Source organism: Aspergillus mulundensis, assembly GCF_003369625.1.
Source record: "Aspergillus mulundensis strain DSM 5745 chromosome Unknown scaffold_6, whole genome shotgun sequence".
NCBI lineage: Eukaryota > Fungi > Ascomycota > Eurotiomycetes > Eurotiales > Aspergillaceae > Aspergillus > Aspergillus mulundensis.
Genome location: NW_020797894.1, coordinates 19323 through 46934, shown reverse-complemented (window position 1 = coordinate 46934; position 27612 = coordinate 19323). Strand labels below are relative to the sequence as shown.

At 49.8% G+C, this 27612-nt stretch overlaps 10 protein-coding genes across 10 annotated transcripts; 5 read left to right on the top strand and 5 right to left on the bottom strand.

Moving 5' to 3' along the window:
* Positions 1–171: 171 nt before the first annotated feature.
* Positions 172–1560, top strand: DSM5745_06217 (ICE2 family protein; the record flags this gene model as incomplete). Its single annotated transcript, XM_026748233.1, has 2 exons — positions 172–693; positions 754–1560. 2 exons carry the CDS (start codon positions 172–174, stop codon positions 1558–1560), a joined length of 1329 nt encoding a protein of 442 aa, XP_026602537.1.
* A 1622-nt stretch (positions 1561–3182) lies between these two features.
* On the bottom strand, positions 3183–3806 carry DSM5745_06216 (endosulfine family protein; the record flags this gene model as incomplete). Its single annotated transcript, XM_026748232.1, has 3 exons — positions 3183–3563; positions 3627–3710; positions 3771–3806. 3 exons carry the CDS (start codon positions 3804–3806, stop codon positions 3183–3185), a joined length of 501 nt encoding a protein of 166 aa, XP_026602536.1.
* A 962-nt stretch (positions 3807–4768) lies between these two features.
* DSM5745_06215 (SAM-dependent methyltransferase) lies at positions 4769–5621 on the top strand (the record flags this gene model as incomplete). Its single annotated transcript, XM_026748231.1, has 5 exons — positions 4769–5090; positions 5156–5173; positions 5229–5339; positions 5392–5510; positions 5565–5621. 5 exons carry the CDS (start codon positions 4769–4771, stop codon positions 5619–5621), a joined length of 627 nt encoding a protein of 208 aa, XP_026602535.1.
* A 727-nt stretch (positions 5622–6348) lies between these two features.
* Positions 6349–8173, top strand: kexA (serine-type carboxypeptidase kexA; the record flags this gene model as incomplete). Its single annotated transcript, XM_026748230.1, has 3 exons — positions 6349–6359; positions 6418–6778; positions 6833–8173. The coding sequence occupies 3 exons, from the start codon at positions 6349–6351 to the stop codon at positions 8171–8173; spliced, it is 1713 nt and encodes a 570-aa protein (XP_026602534.1).
* A 249-nt stretch (positions 8174–8422) lies between these two features.
* Positions 8423–13084, bottom strand: DSM5745_06213 (putative cytosolic iron-sulfur protein assembly protein 1; the record flags this gene model as incomplete). The annotated part of the gene is made up of 2 exons (XM_026748229.1): positions 8423–9970; positions 10196–13084. The coding sequence occupies 2 exons, from the start codon at positions 13082–13084 to the stop codon at positions 8423–8425; spliced, it is 4437 nt and encodes a 1478-aa protein (XP_026602533.1).
* Positions 13085–14505: 1421 nt separating this feature from the next.
* On the bottom strand, positions 14506–15161 carry DSM5745_06212 (SKI complex subunit WD repeat protein SKI8; the record flags this gene model as incomplete). Its single annotated transcript, XM_026748228.1, has 3 exons — positions 14506–15008; positions 15063–15099; positions 15159–15161. 3 exons carry the CDS (start codon positions 15159–15161, stop codon positions 14506–14508), a joined length of 543 nt encoding a protein of 180 aa, XP_026602532.1.
* A 629-nt stretch (positions 15162–15790) lies between these two features.
* On the top strand, positions 15791–17911 carry DSM5745_06211 (RING finger and CHY zinc finger domain-containing protein; the record flags this gene model as incomplete). The annotated part of the gene is made up of 3 exons (XM_026748227.1): positions 15791–16864; positions 16923–17287; positions 17341–17911. The coding sequence occupies 3 exons, from the start codon at positions 15791–15793 to the stop codon at positions 17909–17911; spliced, it is 2010 nt and encodes a 669-aa protein (XP_026602531.1).
* A 1013-nt stretch (positions 17912–18924) lies between these two features.
* On the bottom strand, positions 18925–19227 carry DSM5745_06210 (uncharacterized protein; the record flags this gene model as incomplete). The annotated part of the gene is made up of 1 exon (XM_026748226.1): positions 18925–19227. The coding sequence occupies one exon, from the start codon at positions 19225–19227 to the stop codon at positions 18925–18927; it is 303 nt and encodes a 100-aa protein (XP_026602530.1).
* Positions 19228–19753: 526 nt separating this feature from the next.
* Positions 19754–22705, top strand: DSM5745_06209 (DUF2293 domain-containing protein; the record flags this gene model as incomplete). Its single annotated transcript, XM_026748225.1, has 5 exons — positions 19754–19888; positions 19941–20060; positions 20138–20425; positions 20486–21211; positions 21296–22705. The coding sequence occupies 5 exons, from the start codon at positions 19754–19756 to the stop codon at positions 22703–22705; spliced, it is 2679 nt and encodes an 892-aa protein (XP_026602529.1).
* Positions 22706–24121: 1416 nt separating this feature from the next.
* On the bottom strand, positions 24122–27285 carry DSM5745_06208 (uncharacterized protein; the record flags this gene model as incomplete). Its single annotated transcript, XM_026748224.1, has 4 exons — positions 24122–25148; positions 25204–25867; positions 25930–27129; positions 27183–27285. The coding sequence occupies 4 exons, from the start codon at positions 27283–27285 to the stop codon at positions 24122–24124; spliced, it is 2994 nt and encodes a 997-aa protein (XP_026602528.1).
* Between the last annotated feature and the right edge of the window lie 327 nt (positions 27286–27612).

The window sequence follows — 27612 nt, the reverse complement described above, 5'->3', positions numbered from 1 at the left end:
TTTATTGCTAGATCCAGTCATCTCTGTACCTCCCGCCTCCTCCAGGTTCGACCCGTGCCTGGAGGCAGTCAGACCAAGACCAACATCCACGTCGTTGAGCCCACCACCAGCTTCCATCTTCCTTACGGTACCGGACGTGTCTTACCGTCTACGTCCTCCTCGCTCGGCCTCATGTGGCTCTTTCGAGCACTTTCTTCGGCTCTTTTCCTGACCGTCACTGTTTCCTCTATCCCGCTGGCGTTTGACGTGGGTGGAAAGACATGCGGTTTGGCCTTTTCGCTCTCCCTTGCGATATTCTACTTCCTTTTCTCCGTCCTGAAACTCACCACTCCTGAGCGATCCTGGTTTCGCTCCTCCGTCATTGTTCTAGTCAGCTCCGTGCAATGGCTTATCATTCCGATTCTCCTTATCTGGTCGCTCAACCGGTTCTCCGTCGACACCGATAATAGTACCTCATGGGTGGAACGGACCTTCAGCGGGAAGCGTGCGCACGACTCGTCAATTCAAGGTTGGATTTTTGGCCGTGATGGGCTACTGGAGTCTGTGGCCATTGGCAACTGGGATAAACTCCTGCGATGGTCGACTCCGGTGTTTCAGCTTGCAGAAGGGTTTTGCAGTTTGCTGGTTATTCAGGCCGCGGGTCAGATCACGCGATGGCTTGTGAATCGTGGTGGACGGAGTGATAGTTGGATGGTATGTTCATTCCAAGTCTGCATGCTGTGTTACTGAAAGCCCACTCATATTTTGCTATAGATTGGCCTTCTTGTCCTCTCGGCCTCTGTTATATCGAGCTCAGTATACTTCCTTTGGCGCGTTCTCCAGTTCCCTGAGATCTCCAACGTCGATGCAGCTCTGATAGGAGTGACTGTGACATGCGCTGTAATCCTGTGCGCCTGGGGGATTGGAAGCGGCCGTGGCAATCCAGTTGAGAGTTCTCTTCTGTTTGCTTATGTTGTGCTGTGCATCTACCAGATATTCACCGACTATCAGCCGTCGCACCCAGTGGAACAGCCAGTCCAATCACCTTCACAAGCGGGAGATTTCCCTCCGCTTCCTCCTATCATCATGGCCTCATACACAACTCTAATGCACGCCTTATCCTTACTACCTTCTATCATTCATGCAGCGTTCAACATGATCACTGCTGTTTTTAGCGCAGTAACACCATCTGTGTTGATCTCACTCACTTACCGTATCCTAGTGCTGTATGCGTCTACCAGAATCATACCTGCAGTTCGGGAAGCTGGGGCTCGCGCGCTGTCACAGGAGGCGTCCCTAGATGACTCGGATGCTGCTGGCCAGTTTCTGGGCTTCTTGAGCTATTTCTCTCCTTCTATCCTCATTTCTGTTTACACCAGCCTTCTCATGCAACATTTCGCAACAACCTCGCAAGCCATGGGCGGTAGTGGGCAGTGGTGGAGTGCACAGGGCGCTGGGGGCGGCAATCTCTGGCGCTGGATCAACCTGGCTAGCATTCTAGCCCTGTACGCTGTCGAGCTATGGCTCGGGGCCGCTGATGACCTAGATTCAGGGCTGGCCGGTCATTGGAAGACAGACTGAGCGTCCAAATGGTCCCGTGCACAATATGACACAGGTTCGTTCTGTTTCTTGGAATTGAGCTCTATCATGGCCATGCCCGCTTGACTCTTTCCGTCTGGGTTGGATTCTTCTCGTTGCTATCTGCGGACTCGATAGCCCCTTTGACGAATCGTATCTGGACTGGGCGTTTGCATACTTTGGCGAAACGATGGCACCTTTTCCAGAAATACCAGAGTACGCAACTGCCGCCCCTGGCCGAAGTATTAGCTCATCGGCTGTGGCTCCCCTGCTTTCCCCATACATCCGAAAGCACATCAAAGCACCCAATTCTCATCCTCGATCTTGCATGAAGATCAAGCCTGACATGATTGTACGATGGGCACCGTCGACGCAATCTCTATGTAAGGTGTCCGGAGCCTAGAACTCCTAATGTGAAGTTTCTATTCTCAACGAAGTCGCTACGAAGGCCTTTGCTCCTATACACACGCCGATACCTGCCTTCTTGGCTGCCTGAAGACAGGTCGGCTTCGGCTCGCGTTATGCCCCTTTTTTAACCCGTCATCTATTACTACTTATACATGTCTGCCGGCTGCCTGCAATCTCTTTTCTTGTCAATATACCCCAAACAATTTTTCGACTTTACTCCACCTCTCTCCGCCACAATTGTTTCTATATCGTATTCTCTACGCCCATTATACTATTTCGCACTGCGTAGCACTTGGGTATGGTTATCTCATTGAGTCTACTGCTTATTCGGAGAGGCACAATTTGCCCTTGTTTCGCCAGTCCTTCAAACATCCGCTGCCTAGTCTCCTTTCGAAGTAGAGATACACTGGGCGCGATGATCCCCACGTCGACTTCGACTCTCTCCATAAACTTATAGCTTGTATGGCATCAGTAGATCAGCGCGGGCTACAGAAGATAGTTATGGCGCATAGGGAGTTCTACTTACTTAACTTAAGGGCCATAATGTTGAGCAACCAAGAGAAAATTTACTGCTTCAACCCACACCAAAGTCTTCGCGCTCTCGTCAGTACGTAGCACTATAGCATGTTGACACCATTCAAATGGCGAAGGTACTGAAAATACCTCCGGGATAATAACAATTTGTAAGATACTGACCAGCTACGCACATAAATGCCAAAGCATGCGTAGTCAACTAATAGCGTCTCTTGGGGGGGGAAACCAATAGACATCAACGGTGCAATCAATAAGTGATATTTTGTCGATATGAACAAAGAAGAGAAATAAGAGAAAGGGAACAATAATTCCATGAACAAGGCAGCGCCAATTGAAAACAAGCGCAGACCTGCGTGAGCCCAGCTAACAGGATTTAGGAATTTGCAACCGTCCGCGAGCGAGTAGTCTCATCCCTCTCCAGCCAAAAAGTACGGGCGAAGCGAGGCATTCCCTATGCTGTAGGTGCCCAGGTGACCAAGGGCTCTGGTAGTACCCCGCACAGTCACTTTGCTTTTTCTGACCCCTCAACCTGACATGTTTCAAAGCAAAAACAGGCATTATTACACCAAGGAGAAGAAACCAGGTCATCAGGCTCTTTTTGTACTATCATTCACTGGTATAATAACGGAAGCAAGAATGGATGATATGACTCAGTGGAAGAAAACGCCGTCGGTAAGAGTCGATCATCGTCGGATCGGAACGCCCTCGGTAACAGGAGGTGGGCTTACAGCTTCATGATCCTCCTTATTCTCTGCTGCGGGAGGCGCATTGTCAGACTCATCCACACTTCTGCCGCGGTGAAGGAAGCTCCCCTCCTTTATGGGGCTGCGGCTTTGGAATCCCACAGAACCCGGATGGCTGCTGATACTGCCAGGAATATGCTGTCCTCCCTGAGCGCTGATGCTTCCACCATTGCCCGCGGTATTAGCACCGGGCGAAGTAGCAGTTAAATGAGGAATGTTTTCGGGAACTGGGTGTTGTGAGCCGATGTTAGTCACACCGACATCAGAGGCCTTTCCGGCTTTGCTCAAAGCATAGTCGCCCGAATCAAAATATTTCCGCTCCTACATAACAGAACGTGCGCGTTAACGAGGTGAAGCGGCGTGAGGAGATTGATAACTGCAAACCTTGAGCTTGTTTTGGAGTAGATCTTTCTTGTTGGGCATTTTGCCGTAGAGACGCAACAAACGCTGCTCATCGGGGCTCAATTTCTAGATCACGGTCAGACCCAGCTCGATGTCGAGAGATGAATGAGAATCAGCGAGGCCTACGCTGGTATCGATCTTGTTTTGCTGATGAGGGTTCATTTTGGTTGATTCGCCACAAGTATCACGGTTCAAAAAGAGTATACTAGAGACGAGGATAATGGAAGGATGAAAGAGAGTCGTATGTTATTATGAACGTATCGAGCGGACGAGGTAGTAATGTTGGGTGTCGTCAGAGGGCCCCACCATACGGCGGGGAAGGAGAGGTGATGGATGTAGTTTTGAATAAATACGGTATGGAAATTGAGGTGAACTATTGTGACTGGGAAAGACAATAGTGTCCCAGAAGGCAAAGCAGAAAGGTTAGAAAGGAGTGCAGGGATGTGTAGAGGGGAATCGATAAAGAAGTTAGGTACGGAGTACTTGAGAAGTAATAGTAGTTGAAGTCTAAAGGGCCACCGGTTCCATACTTGGGCTTCGTTATTATCTCATGGTGTGCCTTACCGCAACTGGCTAGGCCCGGGAATCTGGATCATTGCCGAAATCCCAGGCAATAATTACTATCACAATTATGGAAAAGCGAAAAAGAACCTTTTGATTTTGATCCAAATTGATCAAGTGTATACCGATATAGCAAATAAAAAAAGTATAAAAAGCACGCGCCTCATAGTATAGCCTATGAGACTACTAAAGCGCCCAAGAGCGGCTCCCAGTTATTCGGGATACGTAGCTTAGCCGTCTTGAGTTTAGACCGGTCTGTCACCCACCTGGCCGAGATCACCATCTCTTGAGCGATAAAACCATTTCCTATCGATCTATAACTCGAAAAACGAGTGCCCATGGAGCGTCTAATTTGAAGACGACAACCTCGGACCTGACGTAGAATATCTTTCAAAAAAAGGACAGTTGCCTTGGCCTCTTCCATCAGACTCATCTGTCTTTTATACCCCGTGCTTTAGGAACGGTGCCTTATCCGCCCTATAGACTTTTTCCCTTGGCTCCAAAGGTAGATACCCAACGCCTATCTTCTTACAAAACTTGCTGACAGAAGTGACAGGTCCATCATGGGTGAAAGAGCGCCCGTCACCATTGTGGTTGAGCATCTGGATCCTGAATTGGGCACCTGGTCTGCCCTGGAGTATGGTTGCATTGCTCGAGAGTCCCATGCAGCAGGCAGCAAATTTCTCTTAAGTTCGGTTCCGACGTCGTTGCAGATGCCAGCCGATCTGGCCGCTGCGGAAGGGCTTGAGGTTGAGCATCGCAGCATTGAAGAGGTTTTCGCAAACCGGAGATCCAAGGTCTGCCTATTGGACCCTTCTGCTAAGGTTGAGCTTAGTCCCGCCGACGGGGATACTTTCGAGGTTTTCCTTTTTGGAGGAATATTGGGTGCGGTCGCTTCCTGAACTATGAATATATGTTTCTCTTGAGCTGACTGCGACCGTGATGCACAGGTGATGACCCTCCACGGGGTAGGTTAGACTCAAAGACCCGCAGGAACATGCTAGACTGACGAGCTGAAACCAGACCGTACTTCTGAACTGAGGAAGAAGGGCTATGAGGGGAGAAGGCTTGGGCCCGTGCAGATGACAACTGATACGGCTGTACGCGTCACCCGCATGGTTGTTCATAACAGAGGTATTTCGCCGAACATTATGTAGCCACAACATCAGTCACTGACCTCTACCAGTTCCTCTAGAAGAGATTCAGTTCATCGACCACCCAGAGATCATAATCAATGAGCATGAGCGGACTGAAATGCCTTTTCGCTACGTAAAAGACAGCGACGGCAATCCCATTATGCCTAAGGTAGGTCACAGTCGCCCGTCTCTCTCATCAGATTCGACATGCTGACTGGCCTAGGGCATGGTGGACCTAATCAAAAAGGATGCCGAGAAAAGTATTGAGGATCTTTTTTAGAGTGTTATGCAGCAGCACAGACACAATGATGAAATGCCACGAAGAGGGAGATGAACACTTGATACACTGGATACAAAACAATAAGAACTGTGAATAAGTCCCTTATTGAGCCTTGAATGCGGCAGCAAGTCAATTGGCCCTGACGACCCCTGTACACTAAAAATACAGTTTGGCTACTCAAAGTGGAACCAGAACAGGTAAGGCTTGGTAATAAGCTTACAAATGGCCACGCTGCCTTTCACTCAGTTTCACCATTGTCACATCTTGACCATCATCTTGCTTCTTTACAGAGTATTTTTCACTATCACCCTTGTTTCTCTCTCCAGTTTATTTTTCCTTTGGTCATTTTCTTGCTTTCTCTCGATCTCCTGTTCCGCTGACAGGTCATACTATTGGTCTTGCGACGCTCACAAGGCGCGGCTTCTGGGTCCGGCGCGGCATTCGACTACCATCACTACCATCTTCAAGTGAAGCGTCAATACCACTTGAGCTGCCTCGACAATTGCCTAAACCACGTTGGCGATCTTTAACCCATAGAATGGCCCCTTGGTCGTTCCGGCAACTTTTACGGCGGACAAGCCGCTCACAGTCCTCCTTACATATTCCATTACGGGCATTATCATTAGCATTACTACTCCTTCTTGGTCCCATCACAGTGTTAGCGCAGTCTGCAGCTGATTATTATGTGGATTCATTGCCTGGGGCCCCGGAGGGCCCGCTGCTGAAGATGCATGCTGGGTAAGCTTCACCGACTCGGTCCTGTGTCTGTACACGACTAATTTTCTTCTGCCGCAAGACATGTCGAGGTAGACCCGGAACACAACGGACACTTATTCTTCTGGCATTACCAGAACCGGCATATCGCAAATCGTCAGCGAACGGTGATCTGGCTGAATGGAGGCCCCGGCTGCAGTTCGATGGATGGCGCGCTGATGGAGATTGGCCCCTATCGTTTGAAGGACAACCAAACCCTGGAATATAACGAAGGATCATGGGACGAATTTGCAAATCTCCTTTTCGTTGACCAGCCTATTGGGACCGGGTTCAGCTACGCCAATACCAACAGCTATCTGCATGAACTAGATGAAATGGCTGCTCAATTTATCACTTTCCTGGAGAAATGGTTCAACGTGTTTCCGGAATACGAGCGAGATGATGTACGGTCTTCATCAAACTTCATGATTGCCTTACTGACCTTTATGGCTTGACAGATCTACATCGCTGGTGAATCCTACGCTGGCCAATATATCCCGTACATCGCAAAAGCTATTCAAGATCGGAACAATGGTGTTGAGGGAAATCAAGCTGCGCGTTGGAACCTACGTGGCCTTCTTATTGGCAACGGTTGGATATCGCCGGCGGAACAGTATCCGGCCTACTTAAGCTTCGCCTATGAAAAAGGTCTGGTTGAAGAAGGTAGCAAGCTCGGTAAGGAACTTGAAGTTCTACTCTCTGTTTGCAAGTCAAAGATGGAAACTGGACCTAAAGTTTCCATAATGTCCTGCGAGACTGTTTTGAACCAGTTACTTGACAAGACTTTGGATTCGGACAATCAGTGCGTCAACATGTATGATATTCGGCTGCGGGACCGTTCTTGCGGTACGACTTGGCCGCCAGACTTGGCGGACGTGAAGCCATACTTACAAACCTATGATGTGATTCAAGCTTTGAACATCAACCCGGACAAACAGACAGGGTGGGATGAATGTGACGGCAATGTGGGCTTTGCCTTTCGTCCGCAGAAGTCCAAACCGTCTGTCAAATTGCTACCCGGCTTGCTCGAGTCCGGTATCGAAATCCTTCTCTTTAGTGGCGATCAAGACCTGATTTGCAATCATATGGGAACAGAGCATCTCATCAACAACATGAAGTGGGCGGGGGGTACTGGCTTTGAAACTTCGCCAGGCGTATGGGCTCCTCGACACGATTGGACCTTTGAGAATGAGCCGGCTGGTTATTACCAGCATGCAAGAAACCTGACATACGTTCTTTTCTACAATGCCAGCCACATGGTTCCCTTCGACCTCCCCCGCCGCACAAGGGATATGGTGGACCGCTTCATGAACGTAGACATTGCCAGCATTGGCGGTGCACCGGCAGATTCACGCATTGATGGTGAACCTCTACCTCAAACTTCTGTAGGCGGTCAGCCGAACAGCACAGTCCACCAAGAGGAAGAGCAGCAGAAAATCAAGGAAACCGAGTGGAATGCCTACGCGAAGTCCGGGGAAGCGGTTCTTGTCGTGGTCATTATTGGTGTCCTGGTCTGGGGTTTCTTTATCTGGCGTAATCGTCGGCGACACAGCGGTTACAGTGGCATTTCTATCAAGTCCCCAAGTTCAACCTCTGTATTGGGACGATTTCAGAACAAGCGCAGCAACGGCGCAGATGTGGAAGCCGGCGATTTCGATGAGGCTGAACTAGATGACCTACACTCGCCGGGCTTGGATCGAGAAAATTATGCCGTTGGAGAAGAAAGTGATGACGAACGGCATCGACAGGATCTTCGTCAAGGATCTTCGTCACGATCGGAAAGTAAACCCGTGGTGTAACTCAAATTTAGTCTTTTCCTTTTGGATGTCCATAGTGATTTTGGTACCTCATTTATTGCGCGTGCCCATGTTCCAGTAACATGCACAAGAAATCAACTCTAATTAGAACTGAAACTTATGTTAGCCTGTCTCTTGCGTAGATTTGATGCTTTTGGATAATTCTCTATAGGTAGACTGCATATATTATCTATATGATCAACATGACCGCACGGAATAGCTGTCCGCAACACCCCTGTTGAGTAGAACAGTTCATCGTTTCAGTGTCCACACATTTATACTTCCATCATCCGCCGTAGTAACTAGCACCTCCTCCTTATTATCATCACGGCCCCGGTCAGCCCGTATCGCCCACGAAACATGGTTGATCTCGTAGATTCCATGCGCACCATCCATGACTGCAACAATATTCCATTCGGTAGATGGGTGTAGCGCAGTTGCTCCATCGATAGGATTTGCTCGTTCTGCATCAGCATCCATGGGTTGCGATTCAATATGAGATGAGACACTGAATCGCTCCTCGTAGACTACTATGCGCCCGTCAGCACCGACAGACGCCAACAAGCCTGTTCGTCGACTCCAAGCAACGGCGTAAATCGAGAGCTCATGCGCATGCGGAAGAACAGCATCTTCCTCCCACGTTTCGTCCGTGCCAGATGGTCGGATAATACTTGGCATCGCACTGGCTTCAGGAGCGTTCACTTGCGCCCTAGGCTGTCGTCGCCAAATGCGAACAGACCGATCATGCGAGCAAGACGCAAGACGAGGCCCTGACAGTACATGCCGCTTTTTCCACTCTTCCTCCTGCGTAGATCCATCCTCCGAATATGAGAAGAACGGCATATTCTCGACATCCTCCCAATCAATGCCCCAAACCGTGCCCCCGTGCCCCCTGATGCAGGCAACTTGCCCCCAGTCATCGATATCCTCACGCCAAATGCGGATCGTATCGTCATAGCTACCGCTAGCAAGACATTCCTCTGTGGGATGCCAGGCAACGCACTTGACGTCTCCCTCATGCTCTTGCATCACAGCTACGGTCTCGAAATTGTTGTCTCCGTCATCGAGGTCTTCCCATATCCAGATCGATTTGTCCCGTGAGCACGTGGCAAGAAGCATGCCGGACGCAGACCATGAGACAGACTTGACTTCGCTATCGTGTCCGTCGAGGAGAACAGCGAAGCGCCACTCTTCGTCTTCGTCTTGCCCCACGTCTTCATCGCCTCCAAACTGCGCAGCGTTGCCGTCGTCGTAAATCGAGGCTGCCGTCTCCCCATAGTTATCCCATCGTCGCCAGATGCCTACAGTTGCGTCGAAGCTTCCCGTCGCGAGGACGCTTTCGCCGGAGACGTTCGGCTTCCAGGCGCAGGTGCGAACGCTCCGCTTATGGCCACCAGCGATTGTAGAGAGAAGGCGAAAGTTAATCAGTGAGTAAACGCGAACCGTCTTATCGGAGCTGCATGTTGCGACGAGAGGGAGGGTCGGATGTGGTGCTGAGAGCCACGTGCGTTCGAGGGATGGTGGGGTTAGGTCGGAAAGGAGGGCGAGAGCAAGCTTCGGAGGGGTTTGCACAGTGGTGAGCGCCGTCATGACAGGTGGTTTGATTTGGATCTGTTTGACCGACTCGTTCTGCGGTGACTGTTGTTGCGATGCTATATTGCTAGGAGAATTGACAGTGGGGAGGAAGTTCGAAGAGTGGGGTTGCAGACGAGATGCTCCGCGGTTCGTGGAAGTAGATGGAGGCAAGATAGAGCGCACATAATTATATCCAAGCCGCAGGTGCATTCTTATACGAGTATTCTAAGCTTGTTAACAATGATAACCACCAGCAATTGCTGTCATAAAATCCGCAGCAGTTTCTAGATACAGAAAACGCAACCATGCCATTAAACCAGAAATTTCGTCAAAAGGACAAAGGTAAAAAGGAAAACCAGAGCTCTTTTAGGGTGCAGGGCTCAGCGGACTGCTTTCGCCTAGGATCCGTTCGTAGACCGTTCCATGACACAACCAATCCACCTCACGCACCTTGCCCAATTCCTCTGTCAACTGGCCGACCTGGTTTACGAACTCGGGCATTCCTGCTCCAGCCAAACTTTGGCTAGCAGTACTTGTTGCTCGCACTCTTTCGCTTGCACTTGATGCACTGAGTCGCGAAAGCACATGTGCGCGCAAGCGGGAGAGTATTAGACGCGCAACTGGGTCCGCGAAACTAGCCACACTGTTCCCAGGTATATTGGACGTGGTTGCAGAGTGACACAAGTCCGACGTAGACTGTGCGCCCAGCCCCAATATCTCTGTATGGATTTCAATCGAGCTCTGGCCCGCCGAGGAAGATGCTGCTGCACATGCTGTCGCGACGGGCGGGAGTACTCTTCGAATCGTCGCAGCCAGCTGAGCACTGGCGTTGGACGGCATAGGGTGGGTAGATTCAAGAATTGAAAGAACACGATCCAATGAAACATCATTGAAGTCCAATGACAAGATTCGATCTGCTTCAGCCTTCCATTGCGCTCGTGCATCCCGCTTGAGTAGGTTTTTGGCAGTCAAGAGTATTGAAGCAGTGGCAACTATCTTGAAAGCATGAGCATGTAGCACGGTCAGCCTCTGGCGATCTAGCTCCAGTGTCTCGGGAATCAAATCGCCAGACATAGGCGCATTGCTGAGAACAAGATCCACAAGGCCATGGGCATAAATCTTGGAGGTGGATGGTTGTGGTTCCCCATGAACATGTTCGGGATCACGCTTTCGCATCTCGTCAGCCATAATCTTCCGATGCGTCCGCCAGAAACGCCGGGTCTTTCCTAAACCTAAGCTTCCATCTTGGAGACCCCTCTCAAACGTTCTTTGTTCATATCCTGGAGCCTCTTGAATGAGTTGAGGAGCAGCGACATGAATCATGAAATTGGTGTGATCTAGAGACAAAAGGTCAATGAGGCCCATGAGTCTCGCCAAGCGATCGATTGCATCCCCTGATGTGTTCTCGGTAAAGGCATTGACAACAGGATCACGGTAGGGTGCACAAAGCTTCGGCAGGATCATGGTCATGAAATTGAAAAACGCGTCATAAGAGAAAGCTCCAGCCTTACACTGGCTCTCTACTAAGGTTGGATCGAGAACTTCACTGATGAGCACATGGAGCGAGTTACCGGGCCGAAGGGAGCGTAATAAACGATCCTGAATGACTGTAGCCATTGCTACAATCCAATTTGTAGCGGACCCAGCCTCAACATCTCGTCGCATCATAGCACACATGTGCTCCATGATCCGCTTGCGCGGCTCTGTGTAGGAATTCTCTTCGATTTTGTATTCTTTGTTGATGAGGAGCTCATGGACCAAGGCACGATTCTCCGGAAGTGCAGTAAGCATCCTGGTGAATCGCTCGTGAGGAGATACATGTTGCTTCTCTAGCTCCTGCAGTACTGTACTGTCCACATTGTTGAAGCTTTCGCTGATTGGCGAAGCCACGCTCTCAGTAAGAGTTTCTGTAGTTGTTGCCGCAGAGGCAACTTCTGCTGATCGGGGAATAGCTCGCTTGGGAGCCGAGCTTTTCTTTTGTCGTTTGGCTTTCTTTAATGCATCTCGAACCATCTGCATCGCTCTATCAGGGCCTGCCAAGCGCTTAAGTCGGGCAAGGAGTAGAATCTGGTTTTGTCTGATGCCTTGACGGTAATCATCTGCAACACCCCCGGCCTGGTCGTCCTTGACTGTTTGCCAGATCAATTCCAGTTCAAGAAACTGGGCTAGCATAATTTCAATCAGTACGCTTGAATCATGTATCTTCCACGCGTGAAACGCAGAGAAGAATACATTATACTCCTCACATAAGGTTTGAATCTCTGTGGAAATGATTGCTGGTGAGCAGCAGCCAGACGAGAGTAGAACTGTCACTTGTTCAAAAGCAGAAAGAAGTTCACGAGCTTTGAAGATTAGGTCCTGCTCCTGTTCGCCATCGCCGCTCAGAACCTCAGCGGGATGTGTGACGATAAGGTAGCTGCTAAGGAACGTGCGCACAGCGCCTCTGCCACGCAGGGTTCCGCTTTCCATGTCCTGCAAACCGCACAGTCGAAGAACTCGAGCTGTCGTAGATAAGATTCGCTCCTCCGATAACAAGGAACCAACATCTTCAAAGGTCATATCGCGGATGCGCTCTTTCGTGACATTAAGAGTGAGAAAATCTCCAATGGTTACTTTCGCATTATACGTCCTCCACACACGCTGGATTTTGCGCGCCGCGGCATCTTCACTGATAGGCTTCATATCCACGGATTTCTTCTCCTCGGTAGAACTGCTTGTGCGGTGGCGCCTGGGGGTTTGCTGATATAGTAGTCGTCTCTTCTCTGCCTCCGCAAACTTCTCTACCATTTCTATTCGGAGACGTGCGTGCTCAGCGGCCTTTTTCTCACGGTTGTCCTCCGCCTTCTTCTTCGCGCGCCGAACTTCCTCCTCACACTTGGCTGTTATTTCCGCCAGCAACCGTTCACGAGCCTGTTGAGCAGCCAGGGCTCTCCCTTCCCTTTGAAGGTTTCGAGTAGTCGCTTTGGTTAGAGCCGCTCGTCGCCTCACTTTTTCTGCGTGTAATGCACGGTCCGCTAGTCTTGCCTTCCGGCTTTCGAGGATCGAGGCCCGTCGAAGATGTTGCGCGATATGGTCGGTGGCGGTTGCTCCATGAGAGATCGTATTTGAGTGCTGCGAATGTAGGGAAGAAGTCGAGCTTCGTCGGGAAGAAGCCGCCGAAGAGCGTCGGATGACGCTTGATTTTCGAGCGAAACGCGTTGCGAGGTGGGCTGGAAGACTAAGTGAAGGGGCCGACTCCTCAGAGAGCATCTCTATGTCAGGCTCACTAAGAGAGTCGGGCGCACCAGTAAGTTCGGCATCAGGCAGCTGAACTTCGATGTCTGAATTGCGACGGATCATGATCAGTTGAGACGAGGCCGGGAAGATGTTACTACAGTGTCTCAACGCATGCGGATAGTCGAGGATCGGAGGGGCGAACACTATCGATGGCGAAAAGTAGAGTCACTAGGGCCTGTAGGTGAGGCCGTAGGTTTTCGAGATCTGCGGACAGAAGGGATTAGGTCGCGCAGGAGAACCCGGCCTGAGGACTACTTGCGTCACAGGCTATTGTAACGGTGGAATACCCTGTAAGAAGGAGGTCTTACTTATGGATGATGTGACAAAAAGCAGAACTCCAGCTGTAGAGAGATCCGTGCTCTGTTTCAACATAACAAGCGGACGTACGGAATAGAGCAAGGACTGAGGGAGAATCCAGGTGCAGTTTGAGGCAAAAGAGCGTGGTATGTCCGAAGTAGGAATGAAATAGCAAGCCTAGGTAGAATCATGTAGCATCGTCCAGGAAATTTCCCTCGTGGCCATCATCGTCACTGGTCGGGACGATGATAATATGTTCTAAGGTTACGACGCTACTAAACCCGAGTCAGCATGAAGCCGCCCGGAGAAGGCAATCGAAGCCCGCAACGTGCTTACTTAAGCGTATCTACCTGTGATAAATAGTCAACTAGGAGCTGAAAACGTGCTGAGTGAAGTGGTTCGCTGGAGGACTATATCTATCTGTACGTACGCATCCAGGCTGAATATCAAGGACCTCTGTACGGCCCAGCAGCAAAGGGCCCCTCAGTAGGTACGGCACAGAGCTCAGATCGATGCAAGTGGTGGGCACATATACATAAGCGATCAAGAACGGAGATAAGCGGATTCGAGCATTTTATAGTCGCGATGGGCAACTTTGAATGAGGACTCGCTCATCCCAGCCCAGCCCAGCACAACGCAACTCACCCTCCCGTAGCCTCCCGATAGAAGGATATGCTTCTGTTAGCGCCAGCCGTAGCAAATCCCTCCCACTTTCCAATCTTCGGCAACCATGTCACACTCCAGATGGTTCTTTCAGTCTCGGAATGCGTTGCAACACAGTTTTTGGTATCAATAGACCAAACCTTGACCTTGCCATCGAAAGATCTGTTATCTTTTGGTTAGCTCGTGGTCATCGGGAATGGAGAGAAAAGGCTCACCCGCTCAGGAGATACTCTCCTGTCTTACTCCACGAGAGGGATAAGATCCATGCAGCGTGACCGGTGAGGCTGGCCACCTGTTCGCCAGAGGATGTATCATACAACACAATCACTCTGGAATCTCCAGCCGCAGCAAGGAATTTCCCACCGGGAGAAAAGGCAAGACTGCGCACTGGCTTTATTAAACCTACGGAGACGATTAGTTTGAGCTGCATTTTCAAGGTCCGTGAAAGAAGTATGTAGCACTTTCCTGATAGACTAAATGGTATGCGTCCTGTTTCTGTATTAAATATATAGACACTGCCGTTTTCATGACCGCTGGCGATAAAACGTCCGTCCGGTGACTATAGTATCCGCATAAGAACCTGATGATACAGAGGATAGACAGGGGTTGCTCACCAGGTCTATGCAGGTTCCAAAACTGCCTTTCGTTTCATGATCTCGTATCTCTTCTTCATTGGCATTCAAGTCCCAGACCTTGAGATGGCCATTCTGGGTGGTACCGGCTAGATACTGGCCATCGGCAGACAGGGCAACAGCCCAGAGATCCGCAAGGGCGACATCTTTTGCCTTGGACCATCTTCCATCATGAGATTCCCAGATCACTACCTCACCACCGAATCCAACACTGACTGCCCTTAATCCTCTGGCATCGGTCACCACATGATGGCACCCGACATTGTGGGCTTCAAGTGTCTGGACTAGGGGAAAATCAGGATCGGTCGTTGAGTGAACCTGAAGAGCATTGGACCCTGATGCCGACAAAATCTGCTTCTCGGTAACGGCTAGCGCAAAGATATCAGTGGGATGAGCTGTAGCTATTTAGTGAATGAACAACGGGCGGTGGTATTCGACTCTGAACCTACTATTGTCTGCAGAGCCGTAGGAAAGGTATTGCTTCGACTAAGAACAACATGGAAGTTAACACCATAAGTTCTACCACCGTGTGCTTATGTCCCTACCATCCTCAGATAAGAGTTTGATTGAGCCGTGCACTACGATCCCGGGCTGCTGCTGGCTGTTGATGATTGAATCTGCGGTGGGATGAGTTGCGGCGGGATGAGATCATCCATCCGAGAGGTTCCCACTAAGGAGTACCATTGCCGGYATACAACAGCGACACCTAATCAGCCACCAGGATCACATGTATATATATCTATATGATACGTATTCAATCAAGCCAGTTCCTGAGCTCAGATTCAATCTGCATGACAACATCGTACAGGAAGACCAACAGATCTTTAGGTGACGGCGGAGCCCTGGAATGCTGAAACAGCCAGCTTGGAAGGCAGCTGGATGGCGGATCACCTTACCTCATCCGACCGTTCCTGGCAGCTTAGTCGGGCCCTAGCTTCCATCCTCCAGACTTTCTCAAGATTCCTAGCATCTCACATCTATTTTGGCTCAACTTTTACGAGCAGGATCTTGGACTTGTTCCTTTTGAAACCCGCCATCCAAAAGACTCTCCGCCTACCCCCGCTGTCGAACGCCCAATCCCACCTTCCATGATGACCCTTTGTATCCGCAACGCGAGACTCGAGGATTAGGACATTCGGCGCGCAATACTTGCAGAGATGATAGTACAAGAACTGATATGTCGAACCTAAATCAAGATAAGCGCGTCAAGGAGCATTCGGGCGGCAATGAGTCCACTGAGACAGAAAATGAGTCTTTGACTACGTCACCATTTCCCCAGGCTGACCCATCTTCTGGACCGACCGCCGCCTCCAGCCCAGGGCACGGTGGGCTCGAGGGTGAACGTCAGCGGATTGAAGATAGCATCGCGGACACGAGCATTGCACGATCCCCGGCTGCAACAGCGTTCACGCAAGCACACTCCGTTTCTACTACGACACAGCATAACACTCAGACAAATTCAGATGATACCCAACAAATTCGGAGGTATTCAGCTCAAACACTGGCGGATGATACGGCCGGGCAACCCCTGCTCCCAGAAGACGACGGGATGGGGGCGTTGCGAGAACGGATTCATGCCATTCGAGATTTGGGTTACACTAGCGCTGAGCAAGCTCGCATGATCCACGACCTAATGACAGAGAAGTACAATTCATCTCAAGTTGGGTCTGGAGGTCATCTCTCGCCGATCACGTCCCCAAGTCTCTCTGTCCGGACCTTGGAACGAGCACATACTCCAAATCGGTGGAGCGGCCTGTCTTTCGACCAACCATCCCTCTCCTCAGCGTCTACAGCTACCTCGGCTCCACAAGACGTATCTCAGAACCTGACTGCCGATGATCTGAAGCCAACTTTTTATCCCAGAGCGGAGACAGAACCCCATGTTGATGACGCCGAAGATGCTGACGCTGAAGAGCTCGAAGAGTCATGCCTCGGCTGCGCACATTATCAGAGGAACGTCAAACTTCAGTGCTTTGATTGCAGGAAATGGTACACTTGTCGATTTTGCCATGACGAGGTTGAAGACCACCATCTCAATCGTCCGAAAACAGAGAACATGTTATGTATGCTATGCGGTCATGCTCAACCAGCTGCCCAATATTGTAAGTGGTGCGGTGGGTTAGCGGCGCAGTATTACTGTGTCGCGTGTAAACTCTGGGACAATGATGCTAGTAAAAGCATCTACCACTGCAACGATTGTGGCATTTGCCGTATTGGCAAAGGGATAGGCAAAGACTTTTTCCACTGCAAGGTAAGCATTCGCGGCAGAAGGGGGTATGTGTAGGGCCTGTCTATTAACTATATCCCAGACCTGCAGTGTCTGTCTTCCTATATCGATCGAAACCACACATCGGTGCATCGAGCGTTCAACACAGTGTGATTGTCCAATATGCGGAGATTACATGTTTACTTCCCCCGAGACGGTTGTTTTCATGCGGTGTGGTCACAGCATTCACCAACGGTGTCTCTCAGAATACTCAAAGGCATCGTACCGCTGTCCCATATGTAGCAAGACGATTACGAACATGGAAGCAACCTTTCGAAATCTGGATAGGACCATTCAAAGCCAGCCGATGCCGGCTGACTTCAAGGACACTAAAGCTATCATAACCTGCAATGATTGTGGTACCAAATCGGTAGTCAAGTACCACTGGCTGGGCTTGAGATGTGATATGTAAGTTTTATACATGTTTCGCCCGGGGAAGGAACTAATGAGGACTGGCATAGGTGTGAATCATACAACACCACTCAGCTTAGTGTCCGTCAAGGAGACACACTAGGCTCTTCCGAGCACGACCCCGAAGATGAATGGTTCCCGGCCTCGAGGTTGAGATCATCTTCTCACGATGATTCGCTGCTGCCAACCTTAGCTCAATTACAGATTGACCCCAGTTCAGCTCCAGGCGCGGGCTCACATCCACAATTCAACATATCGAGGTCTACTAATCCACCAAGGCAATTCTCTTCATATAATCTTACTCGCGGCCGTGCAGTTTCACCCGTGATTAGCAATTACTTCGGTATACCTCCAGACCGCCAGTCACAGAGGTCTACTTCGACATCATTTTTCGCCAGTCGAATGAACGAAGGCGACGACAATGACGGGGAGCGCGAGCTCAATATTTGGGGTACCAGGTTCAAGTATAGGTATGGATTTCTCAGTAGGGGCACGGACCCAGCAGACGACAATGAGGAGGCCGAGGAGCCATCAGAATCCAGCGACTCAGATAACAAGAATGACGAGCAAGAGGATGAAGAAGAGGACGATGAGGGCATCGATATATTCGGGCACCGATGACACATATACAATCGAAACTTAGAACTGACGATAATGGCTGGGTCCATGAATGGTTACGATTAGGATGCATTGGCATTAGCTGCCGGTCCAGCTATCAATGCCTTGATATGAATTATGCGAATTGAAGCGTTTGGGGTTTGTCGGGCAGAGTCCTAGCCCTTGAGATACGAAAGTGTGTTGACTCAGAGTCAGGTAAGGTAATATGGCACATTGCGAATAAATACAAACTCACACCCTCGTCTCCTGCAGCCTTGTCCATGCTTAACACATAGGTCTCCTCACACCAGTGCCTTGATAGCCGCGATTAGATTGTACATGGTATATGGATGGTGTGTGGATGTAAGATGACAACATGTGATGGATGTTTATCCAGAGTCTAGGGTCAGGCGTCTTTCGTAGTCAACACTGCGCTCTAGTTGTGCTTTCCAAAATTGAATCTTGATATAGAATTTGCTGTCTCTTAGCTGACTGAAGAGCACGTCCTCCCAAGCCTCGATGCTGGAAGATGCCCATCACATCGTTTCTCTTTCCCGGTCAGCCTCGTCTGTGGAGGTAGCACCTGCTGCTAGCTCCCCAATTTCCTGTATTATTATTGCCGTAGCGTGATCGGACGGCCACAAGAACCGGAAATGGTAGAAAAAGAAGCCAGGTAAGTTTCAAGCCTAAGAGGCTCTGGTCCTAGTTCCAGTCGGAGAGATATTTGAGAGACTGATTCAGTCAACTTCATAGATCCAGTGCTCGCGCCGTTGTGAAGATAAAACAGCGAGATAGCAGATAAAACAGCGAAATAGCATATGAAAGCTTCAATATCCACACAAGCAACCGTATCTTGGGGTAGATAGCTATACTTTCTTCTTCCGTTACTTCAAACATGTTCCCAGACTCTCATTCAAGAGCGTCAATGTTCTTTGAAATTGTTCATGGGAATCTTTTCGAATTCGTGGATCCCTCTGGTCGATGTCCAATCCCTTGATTCTTCGAGTCAATTAGACCAACTGATCAACTGCGCGGATTCATAGAAAGGTGACTAACTGCCGCAGAGTCGTTTTCACACCACTTGGTTGTTCCCAGTACTTGGTGATAAGCGTATTTCTCACGATCTTATGCTCAACACCACTAACGTTGGCAGCTTTAAGAAGAAACCTCAAAGTATTAGCGATTCGAAGGGAATCAAAGTCTCGAGCCGGTGAGGTGCGGAACGATGAGCGCAAAGTCTTGAGCAGGACATGGCGAGCAGGCGTTGAATAGTTAATGGCCTTGAGTCCCTGGCGATAGAGCTGGCGGTAGGCGTGGATGATTGTCTGTCGGTCAGCCATTATTATAGACGCGCGGTGGGTATAGTGACGCTTCAACTCTCAACTACACTATTATTACTATTGAAGGAGTGGTCTCCCCGGGTTTGTTTGCACTAACCTATTCTAGAAGAGCCAGGCATGTGGAACCACGGGCCCGCGTTAGGCCGAAATGGTCGTTTTGGTGCCCTTCCACATCATCTCCATTCCCAGGTCATGCGGTTTCTGCTGCCGCCTTTGAACCGATCATTACTTTATATACGCCTCAGACGCCATTGTATGTCTGAAATCTCTCAACGGAAATTGTGCAGAGACATTAGGGCTCACGATTTCACGAATATGTGTTGATCAATCTACGCTTCCACTACGACGGAGTCCGCCTACACCTATTGACTTGACGGCTCTACTTTACTCCGCTGCATCTACTACGTGCCTGCTGGACAACTTTTGCTTGTTTCCCGCTTCTGTATCGCCGTTTCTACTTGAAGTGCCATCATGAGGTTAAAAATATGTCCCTTATAGTCGCATGTGATCTCTGAATGTCGACGACATGACTCGAATACCTCGAAGGTCTACCTCGGTCCTTGCCCAGCGGAGCCCAGGTTTGACTGTCAAACGAACAGCGCGGAGGCATAAGGTGATCTTGGAATCTATTACCCAAAAGAAGAAGAAATTGCGGAGTGTGGTATGCTGTCGCCATGCCAACCTCTAATCGTCTCCATTGACCAAGATGCCAGATATCTTTCGAAACCAAAGCGCCTCCGGGCTATACATTCATATCGGCAGGTGATCCGCATTTTACGGCCACCTGCAAAGAGCGCTGTCGAAGGGGGGGTCTGAAGGTATACGCGGTTTCTGTATGCCGAACTCTCTCCAGTGTCCTTTTTTGTCGTAATATTGTCCGATCGCTAACTATTATCATCGCTATCTCCAGACAACTCCCCACTTGCACGCCCACGGTCTCTCACAGCATGTGCACCGTATTGGCTATCATTTCCCAAGCGTTGTTGTTGCGGAAGTGTGTACAAGTAATGGTTTATATCTCACAGGAACGGGAAAAGCTGTGCCCCTCCAGAGCCTGGGCCATGAGCCCAGCCGCAAGCACGCTGACGCAGATTCTCAGATCACCATAAACACAGAAGCAAGGGATGTTCTTAGAGACCTCTTCCCAAATATTCCCGACAATGATCTAAATCAGATTATTAAAACTGCATTTCAAAAGGTTGAACTTGGCGCCAGATGAACGGATATGATGATTGTATCAGTCGCTGACTATGTTTAGGGTCAGCGCAAAGTAGGTACAGCGGTTGAGCTACCCCTCGCTCGTCGAGCACAACTAGCAGTTGTCGCCCATATTCGACACATCTATACAAACTACGACCGCCTTCTCAAATCCACTTCTTTCCATGAAGCAAGAGCGACCGTTGAACAACCGACTCTCGCTAAGCTGGTGGAATGGCGAGGGGATGACGAAAATGGCAAGACGGTTCTTGAAGATGTGTTTCGTGAAGTGATCGTTATATCCGATGATGAAGATAGTGACATCGAGGCAGAGCCACAGCATATTCTTGGTCGTGATACCAGCGTGGAAATCATTTCCAGCAATCCCGTGGTTGAGGAACTTCAAATGAGGCGTGACAGCCATAGCAATCGCGCTCTCCGAGATGCACCAGTAGAGACTTCGGAAGATGAAGCAGCACCAGGCTTTCGTTTTATTCCAGAACCCTCAAAGAAAGCGAAAATTGACCGTCGCGGATTTAGCAGGTATCAAGCTTGGGACCGTGCCATTAACAGGTATAAAAACCTGGCCAGTGGTTCCACTAGTCCACCAGCTGCATACCCTGCTAGAGATACCTCGCAAAGGAACTTTGGACTTGGAAGAGAGACCTCTGCACGCGGACATATTGGTCCGCGCCAATGTTCTGTTGGCCCATTTACCCTACCTAACCACAAAGCAATCACGAGTATCTTGAGTCGGCCCCCGCTTAATCCTGTGGCAGACCGTCATGTAAGTCCTGCATCTTCAATTTGGTTCTGGAAACCCTGGCGAGATTTTTATCCGAGCAACTCACTCGTACTAACTTTGGATGAGCCTTATGAACTATATCCTCTGGATATGCCAAACGGGGGAAGAGGTGCCCCTGCCCCTCTCAATCTGCCTATTCCTACTCCGCAGGGGAGAGCACACATGCTTGAACCCGTGAAACACTCGTTCCAACAAGCTGACTTTCCGAATGGACCTGTTTTTGTCAGCGGGCCCAAAGAAAGCATTGAAAGAACTGGCGATGGTCTCAGGTCGTTTGCTCGGCCACAGGGTCACTTACAAAACAGGAATGTGAACCAAGAGGATCCGGTGCTACCTTCCATCGAGAAACCTCTTACGGTGGATATCAAACGCCCAAATAGTGGAAATATAGAACATCTTACCAAAAGGATGTCAGGAGCGTTCGTCTTCCGCTCAGTAACGCCACATCGGCGTCAAGTCCACCAGGACCACCCAAATCATACTCTCCTTCAGGAGCAATCTGTTGAAGGCCACAATTCCAAAAGACGGCGTCTGGCATATCAGGAACCAATACCTATGGAAAAGCCCTTGTCCCCCATTGGTTCCACTTCTTTGAGCACTTACCCAGGGAATCGGTATGCCGTGGCCGTGCAACCATCTGTCCAAAGCGGTCCCGATATCCGTAGGAGATATTTCGGCCCAGTTGTTGAGCCGTATCGTATCACAGAACACAAACCAAGCACTGGCCAGGACTCTTTCGTCTCTACCTCCCGCTTTGACCGCGAATCCCGGACTCTCGCCAATCGTGGACCCATTAAAGTTTATGATGGCCAACAATTTTCTCACAGTCGTTTTGTTAATTCCCAGGCCGATACTGATAGATCTTCTGTTATGGCTCGCCCCGCGCCTGGTATGGGATATCCCGTCGCTGGTGGTAGCGGCCGCGATAGGTCTTTGCAGTCTCACATGCCAATCCCACCAGAATCACGCGTATCTCAAAATGTCCATGGCTTTAATGCCCCTGGATTGAGGGCGCCAGAAACAACAGGCCCTCGGTTAGAGCCAGCGTGGTGGAGCAATAACATTGTGTCCATTAAGCCCGCGGAGAATCAGGGACTTTATGCTGATGGTTTTATCCGCCCTGTTGACATCGGGGAGCCTGAAATATCGAAGTTTCGGCCGGCCCGTCGGCTTCCCTCCGTATATATGGCGGAAGACCCGTCCCGACCGATCAATGTCAAACTTCACGATAATCAGCATCGGCGTGTTCCGTCGGATAGTCTAGCCTCATTGCCGCCTCGCGGTCGCGTTCATGCAGATTCCCAGGCTGAAGCACCTTTCCAGCAGTATCCAGTCAGCGACCAAGCTTCTGGACATCAGGATGCCACGCTAATCAGGACGGCGCTCCCTGTCTACGAGGACCGAAGACATCTTAAGAACGCCGTCGTCCCTCCTCGGTATGGCCAAAAAGAGAGTCCCATTCTCATAGACACCTGAATTGACCCATTCCCATTTCTCATCGTCATATATAACCTGCCATTCAAGACATGACGTGAACGTGAGCTTATTCATGCTTAGGACAACATGCGGCGTTCATCGACGTGCCTCATTTGTGGAGGAGCAACGCTTGCCGGTCCCAGCTGGGAGGGCGGAGAATGCACGATTGTCACTACCTGAGGGCCGTGCTGTCGTTATTGTGGACTGAATTTCTATTTAGAAGGTTCCCGGCGCTGTTGATATTCCATTCCTGGACATTGTCTACTATTGTTATTGTAAATGTGTTATGATACCCAACAATCATGGTGTGCATTGTTTCTGCTTTTGTCGGTACTCAAGCGTCAGGCAGTTTCCGACCGGTGGAAATACAAGAACAGGTTTCTTCAATAAAGTTCAGGTCTCTTAGGTGTGCACAAACAGCCATAGAATCATGTGCGGGATATGATTCTATCATCCAGGAGCAGGGAATACCGCCAATGTATCCGTCCTATGATCCTATCCTCACAATACGTAGATATCGACCACTCATAAGCCAAGCCGCGCATTCTGATAACTGCCACAACCATTATCAGAATCAAGTTCTACCTCGAACTCAAACATCCCTAGCCTTTCCATCGGCTTCTCCAGTGTTCACCGACTTCCCAGTCTTCTTAATCGTTGCGAGAACCGTCTCGTAAGGCACGGAAGCATCGGTGACAACGTTTGCGGTCTGAGAGTCAAGGCTCACGTCAAATGATCTTACACCTATTGCAGCTCAACTGTCAGAGTCTCGACCCAGGAAGTAGTGCGTAGGCCTGTTTCGTGGAGTTTGTTCGGCAGGGATGAAATAACCGCGAAGGGGCCTAGAGGAGGGGCATTGAGGATGTTACCATCTAGCTTCTTGAGGACGCGCTCAACAGCACTGGAACAACCGCCGCAGCTCATGCTCACGTTGAACTTGTACTGGTGTTCGTGGTCGGACATTTTTCTTATGTTCCAAAGTTTGGACTTTGAGAAGGTTTGGTGAATTTGTTGATGTTTTGGCCAGGAGAACGCCGCTCGGTCAGGTGGGTAGTTTGCGGGGGCGGATATAATGGATTAATATAGATCAAACTGAGCTTGTAATCGGTAACTATGTCTCCAGAGAAGCCATTTTATGGTACAGCAAAGCAGCAGCCGGATTTCAAATCGTTTGGTGCTTACATCTACGGAGTACAGAAGACAGAACGACGCATAAATGGCTCATAGAGCTTCGCGGTCACCTCATCAGATCACCTAAGGTTGAATTATCATTAGTTTTGGTATCTAGACTGTGACTGCTGAGTCCACTCCTGAGCAATACTACATCAGCTTCGTAAAATATGTAGATACGCACGGGATACAGAGACCCGCCCAGGAAAAATAGGCTCCATAGATTTGAATGGACGACCTGGAGGGTTAGAACCCGGCTGCCCTTTTCTTCTTCTTTGCCTTGTTGCCGCCTTTCCGGCCCGCCTCACGACCTCCAAACGTCCCCCGCTCGATTTGAGTCATCGGGACATCACTTACGACTTGGCTGCTCTGATAATGTGCCATATGGGCATGGCCGTTATCCGGCTGACTGCCCCAGGTTCCCCTAAGAGCAAGGGCGGACGAAGAGACAGGAGGTGGTATGGAAGACACGGTGGGTGGCTTAGGTGAATCAAGGCTCATACTTTTGGAACTCTGTGACACATTCTTCTTCCGCAATCTATGTTGCGAGGCCTGATTACTGTCTGCCGACCTGGACTTCTCCAGTACTGGAGAATAAGAGGCTGGATCAAGTCCCGCTTTCCAGTGGCCGAGAATGCGTTCTGCATCCTGAGACATCGGCTCTGTTTTGTAAAGCGCCGAGTAGGATGATAATACCGCAAAGGGAGGTGATTGACCGCCCTGGCACTTGGGCCATGTCGAGTCTCCCGCTGCAGAGCTGCTTTGCGTGGTTGCGGTATGTGCATGAGACAGGACACCTTGTTTGGTGGAACTTGACAAATATTTATGAGAGGATTGCTCACTAGCGAGTGTTGATGAGCTGACCAGGTCGCTGTTGGAATAGGTAGACAAAGTGACACCGTGATTTGTCATCGTTTCAGCAGTTTTTGGTATGTGTAGATTAATGATTTGCGAGAGCACCAGGTCGACGACAAAGCGTCGGATTGCTTTTTCTTTTGAGATCCTAGCACGTCCAGGCATGTCAGAAGGCAAGTCAATGAGCCACTCATTAACCAATCGATCATATATAGCAACCAGGTCCAACCTCGACGTCCCGAGTAGATCTGCTTGCTGGGTTAAATGCGCACTGAACAAACCGTAGGGCTGTACAAGAAGATCACCCCAATTTTCGAGCGCTGGCTTGTGCAAGGCAAATTGTGAGACAAAGGCAGCTAGATATTGCGCGTTTTGGTCGATGTCGTCCAACACAGGTGGCTTCCGTAAGATTTCAAGCCTGGATCGTTGTTAGCACTTTGCAAATTACTGCTAACTGGCAAGGTGTAACTTACACTGTGTGCCTAGGTCTTTCTGAAGGCACACGACCAGCGAGGTCGTCCACCACTTCCTGGATTGACTCCTGAAAACTGCACACCGTTGTCCCTTCGCCAACCTCTTTGAATGATCCGGTCGCTATAGCATATATATGTGTATAATCAAGTGCAAAGTGCGGCTCAGTCCACGGGACTATACTGCCAATTCCGCGGTCCGAGATTGAGCCAACAACATGCACGGATTCGTCCCAGTCATCAACGATAAAACCACTCCTCGAATTGGCTCCTTTTTTTTGCAGCCCACTGAGCCGTAAATCCTTGCCACGCAGAACGTCTTTCCCGTACAAGTACTCGCCACCGCGACCACCAGTCGAAGTTTTTGAGTATAATGATTCAAGAACACGAAGGCCTGAATCTACTGCGAAGGCCTTGATAAACCTCAAGCTGCGGTCCAAGTCCCGGTCGTCAATAGGCCCAGGCACTATCTCTCTAAAGACAAGCGTCGAAAGCGGCATGTCCATAGGATGAGCCTCAGAATCTTCAGCATGATTGGATGTGAGTGGAACATGCAAAACAAAAGGATCAAAAGCAAATGTTGAACCACACACAGCCCCAGGAGGATTCGAGCAATAGAATGCCAGCACGAGGCCGTTAAGGCGAGAAAAGATAGCGAGGTAGAACTCTGCCAAACATTTATCAGAACTGTACAAGGGAAGAATGAAGTGGCATTCAGGAATTTCTCACCCATATTCACGGTTAGCGGAGCTAACTGCAGCGTTGTGTCATCTGAATCACGAAAATGACGCCAGGAAAGAAGGGGGACTAGCGAGGGCCCTGCATCCTTATCGGCCGGAATCCAGTTTGGAGTTATCTCAAACCAGACAATTCGGGAAGTTGTGAGAAGAAAAATATGCGAAGGTTCGCAGGTGCTCCTCTGGACGCCTAGAATCCATTCCGACTGTCTGGTGTAGCCTATTTCCATGGCATAGGGAATTGCCTCATCTCCCTTCACACGGTAAAGTATGGAGCATCTTCGATCGCAGACAACGATATGATTGCCATTATCTGCCCATTCGACAGCTAGCCACCCGTCATGTCGGCTCTGTTTATCTGACAACTTATGCTCCTCGGCACTCGCCAATGGATTAACCCACGGAATCGTACCCGTCAACACACATGAGGCGACCCAATTGTCCCTGTTGCGCTTGTGCTGATTGCGTAATTCCCAAATGCTCCAGTTTCCATCCTCATCAACGATAGCAAGTTGGTTTTGGTTCCAGGGATTGAACCTCACGTCTGCGTGGGCAGCGCCTCCGGTATGCGGCATAGTTATCTCCATCAAGAAGTTCGGGTCAAGGCGTGAAACTTGATGACCATGGGCCATGCCACTTGCATCCCGATGGACAGGGACTAATGTGGGAGTCCTATGATAAAGTGGCCTGAAAACGACCGTAGATGAGAAGCGAACCGCCATGAACGTAGCTCTGCCGTCCAGGGCATAAGAGAAGCAAATTTGCCGGATAGGAGCTACGTCTGCTAGCCATTCAATATGATTTTCATCGTCAATCGTTGGAACACGTAACCGAGAGACCGTAGGTTGTTCCAGCTCCACCGTCTCCTCGGTTATAGTCCGCAAAGAAACGATGTTGCCGCATTCTCCAGATGCAAATGCCACAATTGGAACCGCCCGTCGTCCGGAGGTATCAATATCGAAGTCCACCGCTCGTCCGAGGTCGAGCAGCGTGGACACCAGGGGGTCACATGCTTTGCTCGTTGCTGTTATGGTATGGGAGAGTGTTTCACTGTGGGCAAGGCGGTAACCTGCAATAAGCTCAGGATAACCCCGAGTTATTATTGATCGCTTCGATATCAATGACTGTTCAACGGATGTAGAGGGCGACTGTACAGTAGTCTTGGTCACCCCGGTGCATGATATTTGCGGTGCTTCCCTGATTGTCAGCATATTGTAGATGATGAGAATATCTGAGGCGGCTTACGAGGAGCTAGGGTGCGCGAGAACTCCCAAGACTGTGTCTCCCGATGGTACACAGGCTTTCCCAAGTGTCCATAATGAAGTAGTTTTGTTGTACTCTCATCCATTTGGTCTATCTCTAATGCTGGCCATACACAGAGGTTCCGACTCAACAACCATATCGAGCACACAGTCTCTAATCAAAGTCGGGTGATTATAGAAAAAAGATATCAGGGTCCAATCTGGTGCCTTCAGGGGTAGCCGTTAAATGCATCTGCTTTGGCGCAGACGTTGGAATGGAGTCATGTGGTCGGAGTGTTGATAAAGAAGCTCTGGGACTTTTTCTGCATCTCGTAGAAAATGTCGGCTGCGGTGCCAAGCTTTTTGGTTGCGCCGCAACAAGGACGTCAATCAACTTTCCCTCCTCCTTGATTAACGTAACATTTTTGCGCACA